This window comes from Manacus candei, unplaced genomic scaffold, assembly GCF_025592945.1.
Source record: "Manacus candei isolate 608988 ecotype Guabito, Panama unplaced genomic scaffold, ASM2559294v1 h1tg000167l, whole genome shotgun sequence".
NCBI classification, from domain to species: domain Eukaryota; kingdom Metazoa; phylum Chordata; class Aves; order Passeriformes; family Pipridae; genus Manacus; species Manacus candei.
The window spans coordinates 258,970-282,027 of NW_026138215.1; the positions used below are offsets into that span (position 1 = coordinate 258,970).

At 64.5% G+C, this 23,058-nt stretch overlaps 3 protein-coding genes across 3 annotated transcripts; all 3 read left to right on the forward strand.

The window, feature by feature from the left end:
* The first annotated feature begins 102 nt into the window (after positions 1–102).
* Positions 103–11,019, forward strand: TBC1D10A (TBC1 domain family member 10A). Its single transcript, XM_051773364.1, has 9 exons — positions 103–358; positions 3,482–3,581; positions 6,649–6,756; positions 6,910–7,016; positions 7,622–7,736; positions 7,902–7,967; positions 8,906–9,095; positions 9,362–9,516; positions 9,739–11,019. The coding sequence occupies exons 1-9, from the start codon at positions 159–161 to the stop codon at positions 10,129–10,131; spliced, it is 1,434 nt and encodes a 477-aa protein (XP_051629324.1). The 5' UTR covers positions 103–158; the 3' UTR covers positions 10,132–11,019.
* Positions 11,020–12,683: 1,664 nt separating this feature from the next.
* CASTOR1 (cytosolic arginine sensor for mTORC1 subunit 1) lies at positions 12,684–18,535 on the forward strand. The gene is made up of 9 exons (XM_051773383.1): positions 12,684–12,862; positions 12,956–13,026; positions 15,348–15,541; positions 15,670–15,802; positions 16,588–16,711; positions 17,290–17,403; positions 17,494–17,576; positions 17,681–17,775; positions 17,858–18,535. The coding sequence occupies exons 1-9, from the start codon at positions 12,750–12,752 to the stop codon at positions 17,921–17,923; spliced, it is 993 nt and encodes a 330-aa protein (XP_051629343.1). The 5' UTR covers positions 12,684–12,749; the 3' UTR covers positions 17,924–18,535.
* A 2,455-nt stretch (positions 18,536–20,990) lies between these two features.
* On the forward strand, positions 20,991–23,034 carry LOC127463660 (uncharacterized). The gene is made up of 3 exons (XM_051773394.1): positions 20,991–21,178; positions 21,994–22,130; positions 22,260–23,034. The coding sequence occupies exons 1-3, from the start codon at positions 21,142–21,144 to the stop codon at positions 22,716–22,718; spliced, it is 633 nt and encodes a 210-aa protein (XP_051629354.1). The 5' UTR covers positions 20,991–21,141; the 3' UTR covers positions 22,719–23,034.
* Positions 23,035–23,058: the final 24 nt, after the last annotated feature.

Consider the following 23,058-nt stretch of genomic DNA (forward strand, 5'->3'; position numbering starts at 1 on the left):
GCACCAATCAGCGCCGTGGGTGGGCCACCCCCGCGGCGGATTGGTGCCTCCGCCACTCCCGCCCAATGGCGTTGGCGCGGGGGCGGGCCCGGGGCGGGGCGTGGCCGCCGCCGTGTCCCGGCATGGCGGAGCGGCCGCGCCGCCGCTGAGGCGCCGCCATGGCCAAGAGCCGCGGGGGCGGCGGGCCCAGCTCGCCCGGCGGCCGCAGCCTGGCGGGCACCCGCGAGAGCCTCGCCGACCCCGGCGGCGACGAGCTCAGCTCGCTCGGCTCCGACTCCGAGATCAACGGCGGCGGCCCCGAGGAGCGGCGCGTCGACAAGTTCGGGTTCATCGTGGGCAGCCGCGGCGCCGAGGGGACGTGAGTGGGGGCCGTGAGGGGGGGTGGGGCCGTGAGGGGCCGGAGGGCGAGGGGCGCCGGGACCCCGAGGAGCCGCCCCAGGCCCGGCCCTGCCCGCCCTGGCCGCTCGGCCCCCGCAGGGCCGGGCCCGGGGCTGGGCCGAGCCCGCCACGCTCTCCCCGCCCCGGGGGGGTTTGTCCCCGCCGCCCCCGGGCTCGGAGCGGGGCCTGGGTCGGGCATCGCCCGTGCCCGGAGCGGAGGCCGCGGCAGCCGGGATGTGAACAAGGGAGTGAGGCTGGGAGAGCTGGGAATGATCAGCCTGGGGAAGAGGAGGCTCCGGGGAGACCTTGGAGCCCCTTCCGGGGCCTAAAGGGGCCTCAGGAGAGCTGGAGATGGCCTTGGGACAAGGAATGGAGGGACAGGACAAGGGGGAATGGCCTCCCACTGCCAGAGGGCAGGGATAGATGGGATATTGAGAAGGAATTTCTGGCTGTGAGGGTGGGGAGGCCCTGGCACAGGTTGCCCAGAGAAGCTGTGGCTGCCCCTGGATCCCTGGAAGTGTCCAAGGCCAAGCTGGATGGAGCTTGGAGCAGTCTAGGCTAGTGGAAGGTGTCCCTGCAGATAGGAATGTGATGAGCTTTAAGGTCCCTTCCAACCCAAACCATTGCATGATGCTCTGATGATTCTATGAAGAGCCTCAAAAGCTATTCTGTCTCCCCTTGTCTCTCCTGCTCCTGTAAGGGGGAAGGGCTGGGAAGTGCTGTTCACCCCACTTGGGATCCAGGAGGTGCCAGCACACCAGGGTCAGTGTCTGGCCACCTCCAGCTGCTGATCCTGGTAGATTTTTGGGCACTGTCAAGCCGAGGAGGCCAGGCCGTGGTGCCCTCCCAGGGACCCGGTGTCAGTAGCGCTGCTGAAGGCTCCGTGTCCCCGCTCCGGGAAGGAAGCCCTCGGAGGAAGTGAGGCTCACCCAGAGGCACTGGGCCCCAGGGCGGTGCTGACACCCAGGAATGTGCTGCCGTCGAGCTGGTTCAGCGGCGTGTTTGGTGTTTGCCTTTCTGGCCCTGCTTTAACAGCTACGCCCAGAGAAAGCCAGGGTGACAGCGGGGATGGCACGTGGCAACCGCCTCCTCTCCCGCTGGGACACTGCCTGGAGCAGGTCTGGGATCTGCCCCCTGTGCTCTGTGCTGTGCCTTGGTTTCCCTGTCTGTGAGGAGCATAGTGTTCACCCCCATAAGCTATGGGTGTTCCTGGGCTGGTCTGTGGGGTGAAAAGACACCCAGGGTTGGATCATTGGCTCTGGGCAAGGTGCATCGCTCTGAGTGATAAACCTTGTCCCTTGACACTGCAGGAGTGGAGTTGCCTCTCCTTCCCAGGGTGCTGTGCCCTGTCCTGGCCACACATCACATTTAGGGGACACTTGTCCTGGCTGTTGTCCCTATGGCTGTCCCTGGAGCGGGTGTCCCTGTCCCTGGGGTGGGTGTCCCTGTCCCTGGGGTCCAGCAGGCAGCAGCCCCCCTGGATGGAGCTCCTGATGCTGGAGGCAAGTGGCTGCTCCCAGGGGTGCTGACAGTGTGGTGGCTGCAGTCACTGGGGACTGAGCCCTGCATGTGTACTGGGGTCCAATCCTGCCCTGCTCCAGGGCTTTCATCAGCTCACAGTCTGTCCCATGAGTGGATGAGCGGGAATACTTGGCCTCCTTCTGTGGCTGGCAGAGCTGGGGTCTCTCTAGCTGGAAGGGATAGCACAGGGAGGGCACATGGGGTGTCCCAGCATCTGGGGAGGTTCTGGGGGCACTGGGGAGGGCGATGTCCCCCACAGCGTGGATGCAGAGGAGCGCATTCCCGGTGCAGGGCATCCCGCCTCTTCCTAGCCTGGGTGCCCCCACCACGTCCTCCCGCCTCAGCCATATGAAATGCAGCTGGTCCTCGCTCCCTGCCCGCTGCCAAGCAGCCATCAGCTGGGAACAGCTTCCAGTCTGGGCTGGCCGGGCTCCAGCAGGCCCACAGCCAGCTCCTGTATCCAGCATCCCGCGCTCCCGAGCTTCCCACGCCTCGCGCAGCCCCGGCTGGAGGCCAGTGCTCCCTCCATCCCCGTGCCGGGCCTGGCCGTGCTGGGGAGGGTGGGGATCCAGGCAAAGCAGATCCCTTGGGAGTGGGTTTGCTCTCAGAACAATCGCCCTCGCCCCGTCCCAGCCGCTGCGGTGGGTGGGACGTGGTGGGGAAGGGCTGGGCAGGGAGCAGGGCAGTGCTGCCAGCTGGATGTGGCTCTGGAAGCGCTGTGCTGCTCACTTTCCGGCTCCAGACGTGGAGAGAGATCTGAGAGGAGGCAGTGTCCTGTGTGTCCTGCAGTGGAGCTGGGTGCTGGAGGATGCTCAGCACCCAGACCATTGTCCTTGGGTCCTCACGACGGATCTGGCTGTTCCTGGGCTTGGTGCAGCCACAGGGGAGTGTGGAGCAGTGCCTGGGAAGGCACTGGGTCGTTACTGATGGCTTGAAGGAGCTTCTGCTCCTCTTGGATGTCCCTGCCTGGGGCCTGCCTGAGCTGCCTGTGACCTGTTTCTGCACAGAGGTGGTGCCATGGGGGGTTGGAGGCCGTGGTGCCGGCTTTGGTGTCACAGCAGCATTGCCTCTGCCTCTGCAGGGTTAAATTGGATTCCCTGGCTGGGCTGAGCCGTTCTGGAAAACACTCCCCTCCCTCCTGAGGGACCCTGGGCCGGGCTCCGTGCCGGGCTGGAGCAGTGCCAGGCGCTGGGAGCGCGGCGTGGCTGGGGCTGCAGGGGTGACACGGTACTTACGGCCCCGGCTCTCTCTGTGTGCAGCCATGGGGATCCGGCCTCGCTCGTGGCTCCGGATGTGCTCCCCGCTCCTCACCTTCCTGGCGTGTCCCTAGGGATGCTGAGGCTCTCGGTGGTGCAGTGCAGGCTGCTCCCAGGAGGTTTGAGCCGCTGCTCTGGCGCGGTGATTTCACGGGTGAGAAGCGCTTCCGGCAGCTGCCAAAACACCGGCTCTGCTGAGTGTGTCCCGGACGGGCTCTGAGCCTTGGGGGTGCAGCCAGCTGGGCATGTGGGTCACCCAGGGTGCTGGGGAGGACAGGGGAGGGCTGGGCACCACGCTGACTGGCCTCTTCCTCCCCATCCCACAGGCTGGAGGAGGTCCCCTTGGAGGTGCTCCGACAGCGGGAGTCCAAGTGGCTGGATATGCTCAACAACTGGGACAAATGGATGGCCAAGAAACACAAGAAGGTAAGTGACAGCCATGTCTCCCCCAGGAGGTGTCAGGGAGGGACAGCCAGGCACAGCGGTGTTCCTTTGGGGCAGCCTGGTGTCACTGGGTCCCCATAGACAGACGTCTGGATGCCTTTGGATGATGCTGTTGGCTTGAGTGGGCTGTTCTCTCCCTGTGGAATTTGGAGCTTGAAGGGGCTGAGTGGTCCCTGAGCCAGCCTGCTCCTTCCTCTGACTGTTCCTTGCCGGGCTGGAGCCTTCCTAGGGCTTCTTTGACTGCCTGCAGGCAGCCATGGGAATTGTTTGCTCATGGAAACTTCTGTTCTGAGCATCTTGTAGACCAAAAAAAGCTCCATGTAGGAAATGTCTGAGCCTGATGCGCGTGACACTGGTCTGCGAGCTGGGGTCCCTGGGAGAGTCCTGGTGGGGTGGCTCTGGCTTGGTCTGTTGGTGCTCCCTGACCCCCTGAGCCTGTGGATGAGGCAGGATGGGATGCAGCAAGTCCCGGGTTGCTACTGTGCTGCCTCCTTCTCCTTCCCCCCACTGGCAGAGCCTCCTGGCACTGCTCCGTGTGCCTGGAGTGTTGTCCCCACTCGGTGCCTGGGGAACAACACTGGAATCCCTCATCTGCTTCTTGGCTGCTCTTAAAGGATTTGGGAGAGCTTTCTGGGCCACAGCAGGCGGGTGCTTTGTTCCACGTGCCTTTCCGCCGCTCTCCGGCCGTGTGCCGCAGGGTGCCCTCCGGATGGGGGACGTACTCCGGCAGCCGCGCCTGGCAGTGCCTGGGCCGAGCTCCTGTGAGTCTCCATGGGGCTGATGTGCTGTATAGTCTGTCCTGCAGCAAAAATCCATGCCTGGAGCTTCAGAGAGGCTGCTCTGGAATGTTGCTCTGTGCCTGGAGCCCTGGGGCTGCTCAGGGAAGGCTGCCAGGCTTGGCCTTGGATGCTGTCAACTATCCTTGCTCTGGCAGGAGCCTGCTTGGTGCAGGGCCCTGCTGCTTCAGGGGAGCTCCCTGAGCCTCCAAAAAACCCTGGGACTTTTCTGGCTGCCTCACGGGGGTTGGCAGGCAGCCCGGGGATCCCTTGGGCCAGCTCCTGCCAGGCTTGCTCATACCTGCACTGCTCCAGCATCCCAAAATGCTCCCTGCCTGGCCCGGATCCCAGCGGAGCCTGACCCCACATCCTTCGTGGCTCTGAGCCGTGCCAGTACTATGTGCTTGAAGGAGGGCAGATGTGTGGGTGGGCAGCTCCCAGTGCTCTGGCAGGGTGAGCAGTGCTCTGACTGCACCTTGCTGTCAGTGTCCCTCAGCCCAGACATGCTCCTGATCCCTGGAAGGGCACAGTGGGATTGCAGGGAACGGCAGGACCTGTGTGGGATGAGCTGCTCTGGCTGTGCTGGGCCTGGTCAGTTGGAGGAGCTGCCGAACCGAAACCCAGCGAGGCCGTTTCCTTCCTGGCAGCTCAGCCAGCAGGAAGGGGAGCAGGCTGGCACCAGGAGCCGGCAGCAGCCACGGAGCTGCCCACGGCAGCGCTGGGCATCGCCCACCGCGCTTCCTGCCGGCACAAAGGGACCTACCCCGGTAAACAACCAGCACTGCGGTGAGGGAGCAGCAAACCCCCCGGAGATGTGGTGGTACCATACTGGGAAACAACCACCTACTCCCCAGTTAACAGGGAAATGCAGCCCTGGGCAGGCAGGAGAGGCCTGGAAACGATTTGGGAGCTGTTGGCCACTACTAGCAGGGCCCTGGCACAGTTGGCATGGGCCACCCAAGTGGGGACATGAGGAGTGGAGGCCATGCTGGGGCTTTGCAGGGTTTTTGTGGGGTGACTCTACTGAAAGCACCAGGCTTGTGGGGCCCACCTTGGTGCATTCCCTGGCTGAGGACTGAGGGAAGAAGGACACATGAGGACATGGAGCTTCTGGAGAGAGTCCAGAGGAGGCCATGGAGATGCTGCCAGGGCTGGAGCCCCTCTGCTCTGGAGCCAGGCTGAGAGAGCTGGGGGGGTTCACCTGGAGAAGAGAAGGCTCCAGGGAGATCTGAGAGCCCCTTGCAGGGCCTAAAGGGGCTCCAGGAGAGCTGGAGAGGGACTGGGGACAAGGGATAGAGGGACAGGACACAGGGAATGGCTTCCCACTGCCAGAGGGCAGGGATAGATGGGATATTGGGGGAGAAATCTTCTCTGTGAGGGTGGTGAAGCCCTGGCACAGGTTGCCAGAGATGTTGTGGCTGCCCCTGGATCCCTGGAAGTGTCCAAGGCCAGGTTGGACGGGGCTTGGAGCAACCTGGGCTAGTGGAAGGTGTCCCTGCCCATGGCAGGGAGTGGAACAAGATGATCTTTAAGGTCCCTTCCCACCCAAACCATTCCATGATTCGACGAGATGGTGCTGCTGCTTCTCCAGGAGTTGGAGTGGGATGTTGGAAGCTCTGGTTTGGCCCCACTGGGGTGCAGGCACGGCAGGGTTAAGCCAGCTCAGCTCCCCACACAGGTACCAGCTGCCTCGCCTGGACTTTGGTCGTGCCTGGTGCCCAGTGCCAAGGAAACTTGGGATGACTGGGCACAGAGCTGGCCCTGGGGAGCTGTCTGTGTGCAGAGCTGGGGCCAGACCTGCCCTTCTGCCTGGGATGAGCGGGTGGAACGGCTGAGACACAGCAGGGCACACATCCCTGCTCTCTGTGGCCCTGTGGGGAGTGGGAGGCTGGATGGGGGCTGGAGAGCCTCCCTTGTGTCCCCAGTGGTTCCCATGTGGAGGGAGCCACCCATTCCCCACCTTAGCTCCAGTGTTTGCTTTTCCAGCTCCCAGCAGGATCTGGCTTTGAGGCAGAGCCAGGCTTGTTTGGAGCTGTTTCCAAGCCACAAAGCCTCGGCCAGGCTCCTGTTCCCCCATGCTGGTGCAGCCCTGGCTGCCATCCCAGCTGGCATCCCTGCGTCCCAGGGATGGAAGGACTCATCCCCTTGTTCGGGAAGCAGCAGGGGTCCAGCCTGTGGCCATGGTGCTGGCCTGGCTCCCGTCTTGCCCCAGGAGTCTCTTTGTTTCCCGCTGCTCCATGATTTTCCCGTGATGGCTGTGTCTCTTCCCGCAGATCCGCCTGCGGTGCCAGAAGGGGATCCCGCCCTCGCTGCGGGGCCGTGCCTGGCAGTACCTCTCCGGGAGCAAGGTTAAGTTGGAGCAGAACATGGGCAAGTTTGATGTGAGTCCTTGCCGGGGACCCTCCTGCACCACCAGGGAGCAGGACAGTGCTGGGGTGGCTCCTGCTCCCTCCGTGGCTGGGGTCTCTGTTGGGATCCCAGACATCTCGGGGGAGTGCCAGGGGTGTTGCTCATCCCAATCCTCTCCTCCCCAGGAACTGGATCTCCTCACAGGCGAGCCCAAGTGGCTGGATGTGATCGAGCGGGATCTCCACCGGCAGTTCCCCTTCCATGAGATGTTCGTCTCACGCGGAGGCCACGGGTACGTGGAGCTCCTGTGTGTCCAGTCCTTTTCAGCCACGGGGTGGGCGGTGTCTGCCCCAGCTCATGCAGCCACACTCATGCCCCCTGTGTCCCCCTGTCACCCCACAGTCCTTACACATCCAGAGTCACAGAGCATCCAGGCATGGCCTGAAAACAGGGTGGCTTCCCAGGAGCTCCCTGTGTGGGGCACAACCCTTGGCACTGGTTCTGACACCTGGTGAGGTGGGAATTGCCACAGCAGGAGGGCAAAGGGAGGAGGTAACCCGCTGTGGCCTCTGTTTCACCAGGAAAATGCTGTTCCTAGTGTGTCTGGGAGCGTCTGTGCCTCTGTGCTTGCAGCTGGGTAGTTTCCCATCCATGGCTCACCATGAGCCAGCATCCCTGGGAGATGGTTGACTCTTGGATCCAGGGCAGGTGTAGCCTCTGTGGGCAGAGCTTCCCAGAGTACCACCCTGGTTGTTGTGTTCCATTGCCCTGGGTTTGCGTGCAAAAGGGATCCCAGCCAGGGACTGAGCCAGGCTCGTGCCTGGGATCCATGGGGAAGGCTGCTGGGCCACATCCGTGCCCTGTGCCCAGCTCCCCGTGCCCGGGGTGTCTCCGCAGGCAGCAGGACCTGTTCCGGGTGCTGAAGGCGTACACGCTGTACCGCCCGGAGGAGGGATATTGCCAGGCCCAGGCGCCCATCGCCGCCGTCCTGCTCATGCACATGCCGGCCGAGGTACGGGCACGAGGGCGGGGGTCCCTCTGGGGGGTGCTCAGCTCCTGGCACCTCAAAGCACCCCGGGGTGCTCTGCCTCCTCTCACCCTCCCCTGTGGTCCCTGGGAGCAGGGAGGAGCTGCAGGGATGTCCCCTGGCTGCTCACTGCTGTCCCTTGGCTTGCAGCAAGCGTTCTGGTGCCTGGTGCAGATCTGTGAGAAGTACCTCCCTGGCTACTACAGTGAGAAGCTGGTGAGTAAAGGGCTCATGGTGCCTTTGGCAGTGGCAGGGACCTGCAGAGTGCTGCACCGGGTTTGGAACAATCCCTGGTATCCACACAGTGTGGGATGAAGGGAAGGAGAGCAGCCTTGGGGAGAAGGATTTTGGGGTGCTGGTGGGTGAGAGGCTGGACATGCCCCCTCAGCTGAGACCCCCCTGCAGAGCTGCCTCCAGCCCTGGGGAACAGCACAGGGAGGACGTGGAGCTGCTGGAGAAAGTCCAGAGGAGGCCACGGAGCTGCTCCCAGGGCTGGAGCCCCTCTGCTCTGGAGCCAGGCTGGGAGAGCTGGGGGCGTTCCCCTGGAGAAGAGAAGGCTCCAGGGAGAGCTGAGAGCCCCTTGCAGGGCCTAAAGGGGCTCCAGGAGAGCTGGAGAGGGACTGGGGACAAGGGATGGAGAGACAGGACAAGGGGGAATGGCTTCCCACTGCCAGAGGGCAGGGATAGATGGGATATTGGGAAGGAATTGTTGGCTGTGAGGGTGGGGAGGCCCTGGCCCAGGTTACCCAGAGAAGCTGTGGCTGCCCCTGGATCCCTGGAAGTGTCCACAGCCAGGTTGGAGGGGGCTTGTGCTAGTGGAAGGTGTCCCTGCCCATGGCAGGGGGTGGGATGAGATGGGCTTTAAGATCCCTTCCAACCCAAACCATTCTGGGATTCTATGTCTCCAGGCCAAAAGCTCACTCAGCTTCTCATCCTGGAGAAAGAAAAGATTTGGGAAGTTGCTGGGTATTCCCAGTCTCTATGTTGTGCTGTGGCCTCAGAGGCATCCCACAGTCAGGGATGGGAGGGCTCAGTGGGACACAGCTCTGCTCCCTTAGCCAGGTGTGGAGGGTGGGCTGACACCCCGGGCCTGGCACTGGGGGCTGATCCCGGGACTGAGGCACTCACTGGGATGCTGGTCCCTGTTCTCGCAGGAAGCCATCCAGCTGGATGGGCAGATCCTCTTCTCGCTGCTGCACAAGGTCTCACCTGTGGCCTACAAGCACCTGAGCAAGCAGAAGATCGACCCCATCCTGTACATGACGGAGTGGTTCATGTGCGCCTTCTCCCGCACGCTGCCCTGGAGCTCCGTCCTGCGCGTCTGGGACATGTTCTTCTGTGAGGGTAGGAGTTCCCCACCGTCCTCCTCTTCCTCTGGGATGACCCCATGGCACATGGGACCTGTAGTAGGGCAGGTTTGAGGCAGCCACATGCCTAGGGTGGAGATGGGCTGTTTTCCTGGGGATTAGGGGGCACGTGCATCCCAAATCCACCCTTTTGTGTGTCTTGTTAGTGAGACTGGGATCTGGTGCCCCACAGCATTTGAAGGACATGGTGGCAGAGTCCCCCTGTCCTGCCTGGCACTCACTGCCTCACGTCTGCTCTTGCAGGGGTGAAGATCATCTTCCGGGTGGGCCTGGTGCTGCTCAAACACACACTGGGCTCCTCAGACAAGCTCAAGTCCTGCCAGGGCCAGTACGAGACCATGGAGAGGCTGAGGGCCCTCAGCCCCAAAATCATGCAGGAGGCCTTCCTGGTGCAGGAGGTGAGGTGCTGGGGAATGTCAGGGGGGGCCCAGTGCCGCCCAGTTGCCCAACGCTGCCAAACTGGGCTGTCCCTGGGTGGGCAGATGGGGCATAGCATGGGGGCAGCCCCCCGAAAGCTTTTTGGTTTAGGGCTTTGCCTCTCACTGGGTGGGATCCCACACGCAGCCCTGGTGGCCCTGTCGCTGCCGGGGGAGATGCTGATGGCACAAGTGTCCCTGCAGGTCATCGAGCTGCCGGTGACAGAGCGTCAGATCGAGCGGGAGCACCTGATCCAGCTGAAGAAGTGGCGGGAGACGCACGGGGAGCTGCAGTGCAAGTCCCCCCCGCGCCTGCACGGCGCCAAGGCCATCAGCGAGGCCGAGCCCGCGCCCCGCAAGGCGCTGGAGCCCGTGCCCTCCATCATCGTACCCCCTGGGCCCGCCCCCGTGCCCAAGGCCCGCAAGAGCAAGGAGAAGAGCCGGGAAAAGACCCCAGCCAGCCCTGCCAACGGCCCCGGGGCCGAGGGCAACGGGGCGCCCGGCACGACCCGGGAGCTGCTGCACCCCCAGGTCTCCCCCCACCACCAGTCCAAGGAGAGCCTGAGCTCCCGGGAGAGCGAGGACACGTACTTGTAGGGCCCTGCCCGCACCCCGGGCAGCCGGGCTCAGCGGGGCTGCGCACGGACCCGGGCACGAGGACGCTGGGGGACACCCCTGGCACGCAGCACTGGGGGCTCTGAGCTGGAGGGATGGGACAGGGGGGCTGGTATGACTCCGTGGGGTGCCCACAGGAGCTTGGCCAGGTGTGGTGACCAAAGGGGACACCGTGGGTCTGCGCTGGGTGCCCACCCCGCAGGGTGCTGGCACCACGAGCGGTGGGAGCCCGGGCAGGGGGTGGCTGAGCCACCTGAGCTCCCTCCCCACACTGGGGGGCTGAGCTGCCCCTCAGGCCCTTCCCCCCGTCCCAGAGCCCCTCAACCCATCACCCTCTGGGTCCCTCCTGTAGCCCCCACCCTGTGCCAGCCAGGCAGCCCCAGCCCCAGTTCCCAAGCACTTAGGCCTGGCACAGGGCACTGGGGGTACGCGAGGAGCCGAGGGGACCCCTCGCCCCCCCTCTTTATCTAGTGAGGATATATCAAGCTGTAGCCCTATATGTAGTACCCAATTTACCTACTCACTGAGCCTATTTATTATTCCTCCGAGGCAGGACAGGGACCGAGGCAGGATGCGCTGGAGGCAGCAGGATTTGATGCCAGTCACAGGGCTAAGGCCCCCCCACCCCGATGCCCGGGCTCCCCACGGCTCGGGGGGAGCGTTCACCCTGCCAGGGCTCACCCCACCACTGCCACCCCCCAGGCCCCAGCGCAGGTGTGACGGGGTGGGTGAGCAGCAGCCAGGTGGTCCCTGGCTGTGGGGTCCCCTCTGCCCCCCGTGCCCTCCCCAGGGCCGGGGGTGGCTTTGTATCATAAGCGGGAAAAGCAGTTTTGTACAAAGGGGTCAATAAAGCAAGTGTGTAAAGGCGCAGCCCCAGCTCCCACCCTCTCTCGGCCTGGGATGGGGGGGTCAAGGGGTGGGGATAGGAGTGGCACCTCCCACTTCCTTCTGTGCCAGTACGAGCTTTGGGAAGGCACCCTACCCTGGACTCAGCTCTGGGTGCTCCAGCCCTGAGGTGGGGAGCACCCTGCCCTGGGCCCCACCTCCCCTGTGTCTCCTGGTCCTGGGGGGCACCCTGGCCTGCACCCCATTTCCCCTGGACACTCTGACCATGCCCTGAACCCATCTCCCCTGGGTGCTCCAGCTCTGGGGGCACCGTGCTCCAGACCCTCTCTCCCCTGGGTGCTCCAGCCCCAGGAATCAGGTGCTGGAGAGGGTCCTGGGAGGGGGCCTGCTGCCATCACCCTGTGTCACCGCTGTGTCACCACAGAGGGTGACCCAGCCCTGCTACTCCGCCCAGCCCTGGGGCTGCCCGTTTGAAGTGGGATGGGAGGAGGCTGAGACCTGCCCCAGCTTGTGACAGTGATGGATGCCGAGTTCCTCGAGCAATGCCATGGAGTGCACTGCCTTCGCAGCACCTTTCCACCCCTCCCACTGACACAACTCCTATGGTGGAACAGAGCCAGAAGACCCTCTAATTTGTCCTGTGACACCCCAGAGCTCAGCTCCCCACATCCCAAACGGTACCTAGGCCCTCTCTCTTGCTCCTGCTTTATGCTGGCAGGAATTCTGTCCAAGCCTCCATTCCTCCCTCCAGAACCCCCTTTTCCCGGGGGGTGGCTCTGGTTCGGGTGCTGGGTGCCCCCCTGGTCCTGCACACTGCCCTGGGGTGAATCCTTGATCAAGGCTGGTGATCGGGGCTGAGTGTGGAGGGGCTGGCTGGGTGCTGGGGTGGGGGGTACCGTGAGATTGGCAGTGGAGTTGGCATCAGGCTCCCAGTGGGTGCAGTCCCAGCCTGACAGGGCTGGGCTGGAAGTGAGGGAGCTGGATCGGGTTGGGCCCCCTGAGACGTGGGCGAGTCCTTGTCCGGGTACCGCAGGGTGTTGTACTGGGGCTGCTTTGGGCACTCCAGGGGCTGCAGCTCGGGAGCACTGCGGGACTCCAGGTTTGAGCTGCTTCAGGCATCCCAGGCTCCCGGTTGGGGCTCATCTGGGCACCTCGGGAATGCTGAATTTCGTCTGGTTTGGGCACTCTGAGGCTCGGAGTCGGCACCCGGTATAGATACCCTGGGGCTCTGTTGTGGAGCTGCTCCGGGCACCTCAGGGCACTGAATCTGGGCTGGTTTGGGCACCACAGAGTTCTATATTGGGGCTGGTCCTGGGGCTCCGGTGCCGGGTGGTTGCCTCTCTGGCGGTGCGGGGAGTTGTCCCTGGGCGGTGCCGGGTCGGCTCCCGGAGCGATGCTGGGCGGCCCCGAGGCGGTCCCGGGCGGAGCGGGGCGATCCCGAGGCGGTCCCTGGGCGGTGCTGGGCGGTCCCGGAGCGGTGCTGGGCGATCCCGAGGCGGTCCGGGGCGGTGCTGGGCGGTCCCGGAGCGGTGCTGGGCGGTCCCAGGCCGGTCCCGGGCGGAGCGGGGCGATCCCGAGGCGGTCCGGGGCGGTGCTGGGCGGTCCCGAGGTGGTCCGGGGCGGTCCCGGAGCGGTGCTGGGCGGTCCCAGGCCTGTCCCGGGCGGAGCGGGGCGGTCCCGAGGCGGTCCCGAGGCGGTCCCGCGCCCGCCCTTATAGCGGCGTCGGCGGCGGATCCCGGTGCGGCGCGGCCGCCATGGATCTGCACATCCTGGAGCACCGGGTGCGGGTGCTGAGCCTGGCCCGCCGCGGGCTCTGGCTCTACACACACCCGCTGCTCAAGCTGCTCTTCCTGCCCCAGCGCTGCCGGTACCGGCCTTCCTCCCTCCTCCTCCCCCGATGCCCGGCCTCGGGAGGCGGCGGCGGTTTTGGGATCACCGGCACCGATTTCTTCTTATTCAGATGCAAGTTCTTCAGCCTGACAGAGACCCCCGAGGACTACACGGTCATGCTGGACGAGGAGGGCTTCAAAGGTACCGCGCGGTGGGCTCGGCGTCCCCCGCAGGGTGGGCTGGCACTGCGGGCACGAGCTGGGCACGTTCTCAGCCCCGCTCCTCGCCTGGGCCGCGGGGAGCGAGTCCCGGCTTGTAGCTCTGCTCCCTCGGGACGTGCCCGTCCCGTTCCCTCGGCGCCTGCGCCGGGGATGTACCGGCTTGCCCGGCCGGGGCTCACCCGGCGTGGCTACCCTCGCCTCGACAGCCCCCCCCGGGCACAGCCGCGTCCCCACCAGCTCGTGGGACCAGGCTGTGACACGGTGGGGATGGTCTGCGGAGAGCCCGGTGCCAGCCCAAAGCCCAGGTGCTCCAGGCAGGGGGCAGGGACCACCTGGGATGCCTACAGGCAGCGCTCCAGGCTCTGCCAGCCCTCCTGCCATCATTCCTATGGCCGCTTTCATCTGTTCGGTGAGGACCAGCCGGTGCATTAGCAGAGCAGGCCAAATCCTTGCCCAGCCAGACTGGCAGGGGTGAGCCCTTCCCGGCAGCAGGGACCAGACTTTGAGGTGTCCAGGAGATGTTTGATCCCTTCCAAGCCAGTCCCCCTCCCCGGGAGGTGCCATTTGGTGACGTCCCCACCGCTGGTGACCCAGCCGTGCATCACCTTCACCGCCCGCCCTGCCGGGGGTACCGGCCCAACAGGCTGGGCTGGAGGGTCCGGATCCGGCCCAGCTTCCCACGCCCAAACCTTCCTGCCGGGGCCGCAGGAACCGGCCACAGTGTCCCTTGGCTGTGCCCCAAGGAGGAAGGGTCAGTGCTCCGGCCACAGGCACTCCCAGACGAGTCCTGCTCCCAGCTCCCTCTGCTCCGGGACGGGACCGTGGCCCGGGCTCTCCCCACTCCCAGAGCCAGAGCTGTTCCCCACGTATTGTTTTATTTCGGGGCCTGCGGACAAATATTCCTCAATCCCGAGGGGAGGGCGGGAAGTGCCGAACAATGGTCCTGCGAGCCGGCGGCCCCACGGCTGGGGGGCTGCCAGGGTACCCCTGCTCTGGGGCTGGAGGGGACCCCCAGCAGAGAAGGGCTGCACTCCCTCTTCCCCGGGGATCAGGACTGAGCCCTGGGGTGGTGACAGGGGCCAGGGAGGTGCCCTCGCTCTCAGCCTTGCCCCGGGTGGTGTTGAAAAGCAATTAAGCGCTGAGTGCTGGGACGGGTCCCCATGTTCCCGTGGCCGTGTCCCCCCGCCTCTTCCCCAGCACTGGGCCCTGGGCCGGAGCCGAGGCTGTTCTGGCTCTTCCTGCACAGGAACAGGCGCTGGGAACACCCGCCGAGGCCCTGGATCCGGCCCTGCTCCCGCCCTGCCCTGAGCCACGGTTTGGGAATGGGATGTGGAGCCTGCCCTGTGATGGGATCCCTGCCATGGGTGTCGGACCCTCCTGGGGTGACCTCCCCTCTGACACTGCTGTGATGAGTTTGGGGTCTCAGCTGGGCTGGGGCTCTGGGTGCCCACCGAAGGCCTGGGGGCTTGAGTGGTCTCCTGTGGGAGCTGCTTCCCACCTCTGCCGGGCAGGGGGAGTGGGTTGGAGACCCTTTGGGTGCCCACCCCCTCTCCCTTCCTGGGAAGGGGTGCCCAGGGAGGAGCGGCTGCCTGGCTGATTTCTGGGGTCTCCCAGCAGTGCCAGCCCCTCTCCTGGGCAGGAGGGTGGGAGCAAGGGGGAGTTGGAGGCAGAAAGAGGGGTCTTGAGGCAGGAAGGGAGCAGCTGGCACGTGCCCACCCTGCCAATACCAGCAGATTTTTGGGAAGCAGTCCTTGGCCCCGCCAGCCTGGGCTCTTCCCTCCCTACCAGACTGGCACCAGGTGCTGGCACTGCCAGAACAGTGGGGTTACTCTCCCCTTTTCCCCTCTAGTACCCACCACGACTCTCTTTGAGCATCCCTGGTGCTGGATGCTGGGCTGGGGGCTCCTGGGGGGGCAGGGGATGAGCTGGGTAACTCCAGGGCCCTGGTGGTGCCAGTTTAGGGGTGCAGTGCACCCCAACACCCCTTTTCACCCAGCCCAGAGTGCTGCTGTGGGGAGGAGAGACACATCCTGGGTTTTGGGGGGGTTGTAGCCTTGAACCCCCTCATCCCTGTGACTGTCCCAGTGTGGAGTGGCTGAGCCCTGACTCGGGATGGGGCTGGTCTGTGTCCCCAAACCAGTGACCCCACACCTGGGACTGGTCCCATCCTGGCTCCACTCCTCTCCCAAGGGATGGTGTGACAGCAGTGCTTGAGCTGGCACTGGCTCTGCGGCACAGACGGTGTCCAGCCGTGCCGAGCCTCGGGGAGCCCCCTGCCTCAGTGTCCCTTGTCCCTCGCAGAGCTACCGCCCTCCGAGTTCATGCAGGTGGCAGATTCCACATGGCTGGTGCTCAGTGTTGTCTCCAACGGGCGGGAACCCCCCGGCTGCCAGGCCACCGGCGTCACCAAGATCGCGCGCTCGGTCATCGCGCCGCTGGCCGAGCACCACGTCTCGGTGCTGATGCTCTCCACGTACCAGACCGACTTCATCCTGGTGAGGGACAGGGACCGTGGCACCTGGTCCCCCCGGGGTGTCCTGGACCCCCATGGCTGTCCTGAGAACCCTGCTGTGCCTGTGGGGAGGGGGGGCAGTCCGGGCCCTGATCCTGTGCCCCCGGGCAGGTGCGGGAGCGGGACCTGCCGGTGGTGATCCACACGCTGGCGGGGGAGTTTGACATCTACAGGGAGGAGAGCGGCGAGTGTGTCCCTGTCACCTGCGATGACGTGAGCAATGGCTTCCTCAAGCCCAAGCCGGGTGAGTGACACTGGGCCCGTGTCCCCTGGGACCACCTGGTCCCTGCCCAGATGCTCCCCTACCCGTATCCTTGAGGGATGTTCAGGGCCACCCTGTCCCTGAGCCACCCACTCCCCACCGAGTTGCTCCCGTGCCCACTGGAGGTACCCACCTCCTTGGGGGACCCCCGGAGCCACTCTGCCACTCTGTCCCCAGAGCCACCCTGTCCTAGGGCCACTCAGTCGCTGCCAAGATGCTGCCCCTCCCACCAGTAGTACCCACATCTTTAGGGGACCTCCAGGCCACCTGTCCCCAGGACCACCCAGTCACCGCTGAGGTGCTCCAGCTCCCACCAGTGGCACCTGCATATCTGGGGGACCTCCAGGGCTACCCTGTCCCTCAGGGTCACCTAGTCCTCGCCAAGATGCTCCAGCTCCCACTGGAGGTACCCACATCCTTGGGGGCCTCCCAGGCCACCTGAACCCCATCAAGGTGCTCCAGCTCCCACCAGTAGTACTTGTATCTTTGTGGGACCCCCCCAGGTCACCCAGTCCCCAGTGTCACTTGGTCCCTGCCAAGGTGCTCCAGCTCCCACTGGTGGTTCCCACATCCATAGGAGACCCGCAGGGCCACCCAGTCCCCATGGAGATGCTGCAGCTCCCACTGGTGATACCCACAACCGTGGGGACCCGGGGCCACCTCTCTGCTCCCCGAGGGACTCCACGTGGGTGCGGTGGCCACGGGGTGGCACTGTGGGACTGTCCCCGAGCTGCCCCAGGGCTGACGCGTGGCCGTTCCCCTGCCAGCCCCCAGCCCCACTCTGCACCCGGTGCAGAGCCCCCAGACCCGCTTCTGTGTCCTGACGGTGGCCCCCGACACGCTGCCCGCCATCGCCACCATGCTCATCGACGTCCTCTTCTACTCCCACAGGTGGGTCCTGGGGAAGGGGATGTGGGGGTGGCCCCTTGCCCAGTGCCACCTGAACTGTGGTGACACGTCCCACCTGTCGCTCCTGGTGGGTTTTCGGGCTCTGGGTGCGTTTTCCAAACTGGTTTTGCCCTCCCAGGGGCTGCAGTCATCTGGGTGCTTGGGGGTCCTGCTGCCACCACGGGGGGTGGGAGCCCTGAGGTGACACAGGGGACAAACCCACCATTGCTGTGAAGTGGGAGGGGGTGGGTTTGGAAGGTCAGTGGGAATGGTGCTGGGGCGAGGGGATGCTTCTGGCCAGGTCCCTTTTGTCCTTTGTGATGGGGTCCTTTCTGATGGCACTCAACTGCTCCAGAGTCACTGTGGCCTTTCGGGAATGCTCCAAAACCTGGTGTCACCCTGTCCTGCCTCATCCAGCACCTGCAAGCTGCAGACCCTGCAGGGAGCACCTGCTCCCATCCCCTCTCCTCTCACCCTGCAGCATCCCAACATGATACTCAAACACCCAGTGCCAGCACAAAGCCCTTCTCCTCCCCGTTTCGGGGGTTGTGACCCCTCCCTGTGCCTCTCCCCCTCTGCAGCCCCCCACGGGAGGCGGGTGCCGGCAGCCAGGACCTCGACTCCATCACCTTCTTCTCCTTCTCCCTCATCGAGGGCTACATCTCCATCGTGATGGATGCTGAGACCCAGAAGCGGTGGGTGCTGTCCCTGGGGCTGTCTGTCCCTCTGTCCCTGGGTCTGGGGGCTCAGGGACTGGGGGTGACACACAGCCCCTCCTTTCTCAGGTTCCCCAGTGACCTGCTGCTGACCAGCTCCACGGGGGAGCTGTGGCGGATGGTGCGGATCGGGGGGCAGCCCCTCGGCTTCGGTGAGTGTGGCCATGGTGGCCGTGTTCCCTCTTGTGCCACCAGGGGCACTGCTGTCCCTGTGTGTCCCCATGGCAGTGACCTGGGACCCCCTTTGCCCCCCTAGATGAGTGTGGCATCGTGGCACAGATTGCAGAGCCCTTGGCAGCCGCCGACATCTCGGCCTATTACATCAGCACCTTCAACTTCGACCACGCCCTGGTGAGCCCCTGCCCCTCCCTGGGGACCCCCCAGCAGCCCTGGGGTGTCCCCTGGGGCTGACACCCCCTGTGTCCCCCCGCAGGTCCCCGAGGAGGGCATCGCCGAGGTCATCCAGCTGCTGCAGCAGCGGCAGGACAGCGGCAGATAACGGCTGTCCCCAGGCCGGGTGCCCAGCGCGGTGGCACAGTGGGGTCCTCCCTCCTCCCCACCCCCTGCCACCCCCATATTCATTATTTTTCAATTTTAAGGCTCCCCTGGTGCGGGGCAGAGTCAGGCACAGTGTCACCCCCTGCGTGCTGGGGATGTGGTGGCTTTGGGGAGGTGGTGGCCTTGTGGCAGTGGGGCAGTGTCCTGCAGGAGTGGGGTTAGTCCCCACGTGCCATCCTCTGCCTCCAGCCCTGCCTGCGTGGGGTGGGGGGGCTCAGGGGGAGAGTGGGTGTCCCCAGGGACCTGCTGGTGGAGGGGACACGAGGGCAGTGATGTGCCACCAGTGCTAAAGGGGACAGCCTGGGGCTGCGGGGACGTGTCCCCATGCCCTGTGTGTCCCAAGTGGATGGGTGCCTCTGGCCCAACCCCATGGAGGGGTGAAGGCATCACAGCTCTGGGGATGCCCCTGGCACCCCAAAAATCTACAAGGTGGCAGAGGGGGGGCTGTGGTTCACCCCCAGCCCTGGATGTCACCTGTCATGAAGGGGTGACAGTGACCCCTCCAGCTCCTCCCAAGTTGTATTTTCACATAGTTTTTGATGTCAATAAAATTTCTATTCTTTTTATTTCTGTGTAGCCCTGGGGGGGGTGTCACAGAGCTGATCTGTGTGGAGGTGGCAGGGGCTGGGAGGGGACAGGGGGACATGGCCCTCCCTGTGCCCCACTGAGGTGACTGGGATGTGACCAGCTCCCCTACCACATATTTTGGGTGAAAAAAAGGGTGAAGGCTGCAGCCCCCAGCAAATCAGTGGCCCTGGGGAAACTGAGGCATGGGACCCACCCCACATTCCTGCTCTCCCCCTGCCCCAGACTGGGTCCAACTGGGGGAAACTGAGGCATGAACTTGACCTCAGGCCTGGGGGTGTCACTATCACACCATCCCTGTGTCCCCATGTCCTCCTGCCTTGCTGGCAGCACAGCACCCTGTGGCCAAGTGGGGTGCACAGGGTTGGGGCTGTGCCCTCCTGCTGCAGCCATGTGAGTGCCCCCCCAGCCCAGGGTGTGACTGGTCATGAAGCAAGACCCAGCACGAGCGTGGTGGAAACCTCTTCCCCCGGGCTCTGCTCCCATCCTGTGCCCAAAATCCGTTCCCCGCTCTCCCATGTTCTGAGCAGGACCGTGCCTGGGCCCTGACACGTCCTGCCCACGTCAGCCCCACACACTTCCAGCCACCAGCTTCCTGCCCCCTCTCTCTTTCCTGTCTCGCTCCCTTCTCCGAGTCATGGGACGCTGCTGACGTGTGCCCGGCAGATGAAGAAATTGCCGCCGGCCCATGCGGTCACTGGCACTATTTTTGTCCCCGTTGGGTGTTGCACAGTCCAGTGCCCAAGAGCGATGGCCACCTCTGGGGTGTCCTGCCAGCCCAGCTGGGGGTGATGGTGCCGGGACCACCCGTGGCCATGGGGCAGCTGAGGGGGTGGGTGCTCAGCCCACGTGGCCCTGATCGCCTGGACAGGGTGTCTGGGGGTCCTGCCATGGCAGGGAACATGGGAGAGCCTGTGAGGTCAGGGAGGGAGGGAGGGAGGGATGAATGGGAGGCAGGGATGTTCCTCTGGGTGAATGGATGGGCAGATGGAGAGATAGATATATGGATGGGCAGATGGATGGATGGGCAGGTGTATGGATGAGAGACTGGCTGGATGCATGGATGGTTGGTTCATCATATGGAAGATGAATATACACATTAATGGATAGGTGAAGAATAGGTGGAGGATTTTATGGGTAGGTGGAGAAGCAGGTGGATAGATGTGTGCACAGATAGATGGGTGGATCTATGGATGGATGGAGGATTCAGGTGGAGGGGTAGGTCGATATGTGGACTGCTGGCTAACAGACTGTCTAGACAGACTGAGGGATGGACAAACTACTTCAAACAGAGTGAACAAGATGTCCCAGGTACAGCCCTGCCTGCCCCTGCAGCTACCACCTCTGCCAGGGGATGCCCCGAGGAGGAGGAGGGGGAAGCCCCTGGTGGAGGAAGCAGCCCCTGCAGGTCATGGGGGAAATTTTGGGAAAGGAAAACACTTCTTCTGGAAGTGAGTCACTGCCGTGTTCTTCCCCCTGGAAGGAGATGTTGTTTCTGGGTTGTTTCTTTGCCGTCACCAAACCTTCCAAATGTGTAAATTCAGTGCAGGGCGGCTCCGAGGGTCACCAAAACCAGCGGGATTGCGACACACCTGGAAATGCCGATCAGCGAGATTCCTTTTGATGAGGTGGGAAAAGCCCCTGTCCGTGCCGGGCTCCATCTGCTGGGAAAGGGGAGCTGAGGGGACAAGGGGACTCGCCCTGGGTGCTGCCGGTGGTGCCGAGGCCGTGTGGATCCCAGGGCAGTGCCGGGGGCCGTGTGAGCCGGGCTCCCCCGGGCAGTGTTGCACAAGCCCGAGGGCAGCGCTGCCCGACTCAGCTTCCGCTGCCCTGGGCCCTGTGCCTTGGGCAACACCCAGCGGGTCCCCACTCAGCATTCCCGTGGGTGCTGCCGGGCACGGGGGCTGAGCCCGGTGTGCCCAGCCTGATCAGCACCCAAGTTTGTCACCCTGAGGGGTGGGTGGCTGTGAGCAGGCGAATGGAGCGTTCTCTGGAGCATCGCTGAGCACAGAGGCCCCAGTCGTGCTGGGATGCCCTGTATGTCCTGTGCTTCCACCTCCCTTCTTCCCAGGACAGATTTTCGGCTCCCACAGTTGGATTTGGGATGTGAAAGCCCCTGTGGTGGCACATGGCTGACATCCCTGTCCCCGGTGCCCCTGCCCTCTTTTGCATTGGGGTTTCGGGCCAGACAGGGCTGGTTTCAGTTCAACCCTTTGGGTGCTGAGTGGTGACATCAGGGTGACTCAAAACGCCCCTTTTCCAAGAAACCAGGACACGGGGGCCCAGCGGCGCCACATCTGGGATGAGCAATGGGACTGCAGGCTCCCAGGCTGGACCCACCAGGACTCCCTCGAGGAACTGACTCGAAGAACATCCCATTGCCCGCCCGGCATCATTTCCTCCCGCCGGGCGCTCACCCCGCTCATTGGCCCCCAGGGCACGGCTTTACTTCTCACTGCCTTTCCGTTGGGTCCCTGGGCGGTGGGGCCCACCGGCTGCGCTTTAAAAGCCGAGCTTCCCCCTCCCCGAGCAGTTAAGGAAGTCGCTCTCGCCGGCGAAACACCCGCCCCGGCCATGCGGTGTGACCGGCGGCCCTGGGGCGTGCTGGCAGGTAGGTGTGTGCCCGTGTGCCACAGCCGCCCCCTTGCTCGTGCCTGGCTGTGCCAACCCGGCGGGGGCCGCGGGAGGGAGCGCGGAGCGGGTCCGGTGGCGGTCGGCTTGCTGTGGCAGATGGCACCCAGGCTGTGCCGTGGCAGTGTCACCTCCCGCGGGCGCTGGCGGGGGACGGAGACATTCCCCACTGTGGCACATGGGGATGAGCAGCCTGGGGAAGAGGAGATGCTGGCAGGAGACGTCTGGGGGCAGTGTGGGGACCGATGGCAGAGGGTCAGGAGTCAGTTTGCCCAAAACCTTCAGCCCTCCCAGCGCAGCAGGGACAGACGCTGTGTGCCAGCCCAGCGCCATACCCAAAGTCACCACTGGCACGTGGCCGTGGGTGACAGTGGGGCTGGGACAGTGACTGGCCAGAGCAGGGGGGCTGGATCCAGAGTGTCACTGCTGTCCCCTCTGTTGTGGTGGTTCACACTGGCAGGGGCAGCTGCTGGAGCAGCTGCTGTGGTTGGGCTGCACATCCTGGCTGCTCCACGGCACCTCCACCATCCTCATCCTGCTCCCCGCTGGACCCCCAGCAGATTTTTGGTGCAAGGGTTGGGTCATCCCTGCAGCAGGGACAGGATGTCAGTGCATGCACCTGGCATGGAACGTTGCTGCCTCCAGGCCTGGTGCCCGGTGATGGGCACAGGGGCCGAGCTGTCTCGGTGGCACGGGGGGACAGTGAGCTCGTGCCTCTCTGGTGCAGAGAGGGGGCTGCAACCCTGCTCCCTGTGATGCCCCAGTGACCCCCATCTCCCTCCTCTTCCTCCCCAGCTGTCACTAAAGGGCTCCTCATCCTCTGGGTGGTGCCAGGACAGGGAGGGCGGCCCCTGAAAGCCCCCACCGTGCAGCAGACCCAGGCACTGGTGAAGCTCATGGCCGAGGACGCGCAGGAGCTCTTCACCTTCTACGTGAGTGCCCTTCCCCGGGGTGAGGGGTCACACCTGTCCCCTCTACAGGGGGACACAGGGCTGGTGGGGGGTGGTCCCTGTGCTTCTCCCATCCCACGTCCCTGATCATCCTCTCCCATCCCCGAGCAGGAGACTGACCAGCACCTGACCATCTACAGCATCTGCCACACCAACACGCCTCCCCAGTGGCTGCAGCGACCGGTGAAGGGGCCCTGTGGGCTCAGGAGGCTGTGGGAGCCCATGGTCCACATGGACCAGGCACTGCAGGACATCATCCGGCACCAGCGTGACCTCAGACCCCCCGGTGCCGAAATCTTTCGCCGCCTGAACAACACCCGCCGGCACGTGCGGGGGCTCCTCAACAACCTGGCCGGGCTCTTCCCTGCCCTCAGCCCCCGCCACCAGCCCCCCCCCAGCCCCAAGGAACACACCAACATCTTCAAGCAGAAGCTGCAGGGGTGCCAGATCCTCTGGAGCTATGCCCGTTTCATGGCCGAGTACAGTGCCCAGCTGGAGACCAGGAGCGGCCGGACGTGCCGGGAGAAGCGGAGATCCCAGCGGGGCTCACGGACACCTGCGCGCTCCTAGGGCAGCTCCACCGGCACTGGAGTTGTCCTTGTCTGCATCTCCATCATCTCCATCACATCCCATCTCAACCCCATCCCAGCACAAAGATGCCTTGGCTGGCCGGGATGCACCACAGAGCCCCTCTCATCTCACCGTGGAGCGAAGACACGAGTGCACCCAGAGCATCTCTGGTCACTTTGCATTGCCATGGGGACCCCGCTGTCCCCGTGCCACCCCTCGGCTGCAGGACAGCCCTGCTCTGCTCCTCCCAGCTCCCCCACATCTTGACCCTGGAGCCAGGTGTCCCCTGGGTGCCCAGCCATCCCCTGTCACTGAGCCCTGCCAGATTTTCCAGTGATTC

What these genes read in the sequence shown, in the direction of transcription:
- TBC1D10A (XM_051773364.1), top strand. Translation starts at nt 159, where the DNA reads ATGGCCAAGAGCCGCGGGGGCGGCGGGCCCAGCTCGCCCGGCGGCCGC. An exon ending in AGCCGCGGCGCCGAGGGGAC is followed by an intron (nt 359 to 3,481) that starts GTGAGTGGGGGC and finishes CCCATCCCACAG; the next exon opens with GCTGGAGGAGGTCCCCTTGG. An exon ending in TCATGCACATGCCGGCCGAG is followed by an intron (nt 7,737 to 7,901) that starts GTACGGGCACGA and finishes CTTGGCTTGCAG; the next exon opens with CAAGCGTTCTGGTGCCTGGT.
- CASTOR1 (XM_051773383.1), top strand. Translation starts at nt 12,750, where the DNA reads ATGGATCTGCACATCCTGGAGCACCGGGTGCGGGTGCTGAGCCTGGCC. An exon ending in GGACGAGGAGGGCTTCAAAG is followed by an intron (nt 13,027 to 15,347) that starts GTACCGCGCGGT and finishes TGTCCCTCGCAG; the next exon opens with AGCTACCGCCCTCCGAGTTC. An exon ending in GATGCTGAGACCCAGAAGCG is followed by an intron (nt 17,404 to 17,493) that starts GTGGGTGCTGTC and finishes CTCCTTTCTCAG; the next exon opens with GTTCCCCAGTGACCTGCTGC.
- LOC127463660 (XM_051773394.1), top strand. Translation starts at nt 21,142, where the DNA reads ATGCGGTGTGACCGGCGGCCCTGGGGCGTGCTGGCAG. An exon ending in GCCCTGGGGCGTGCTGGCAG is followed by an intron (nt 21,179 to 21,993) that starts GTAGGTGTGTGC and finishes CTTCCTCCCCAG; the next exon opens with CTGTCACTAAAGGGCTCCTC. An exon ending in AGGAGCTCTTCACCTTCTAC is followed by an intron (nt 22,131 to 22,259) that starts GTGAGTGCCCTT and finishes ATCCCCGAGCAG; the next exon opens with GAGACTGACCAGCACCTGAC.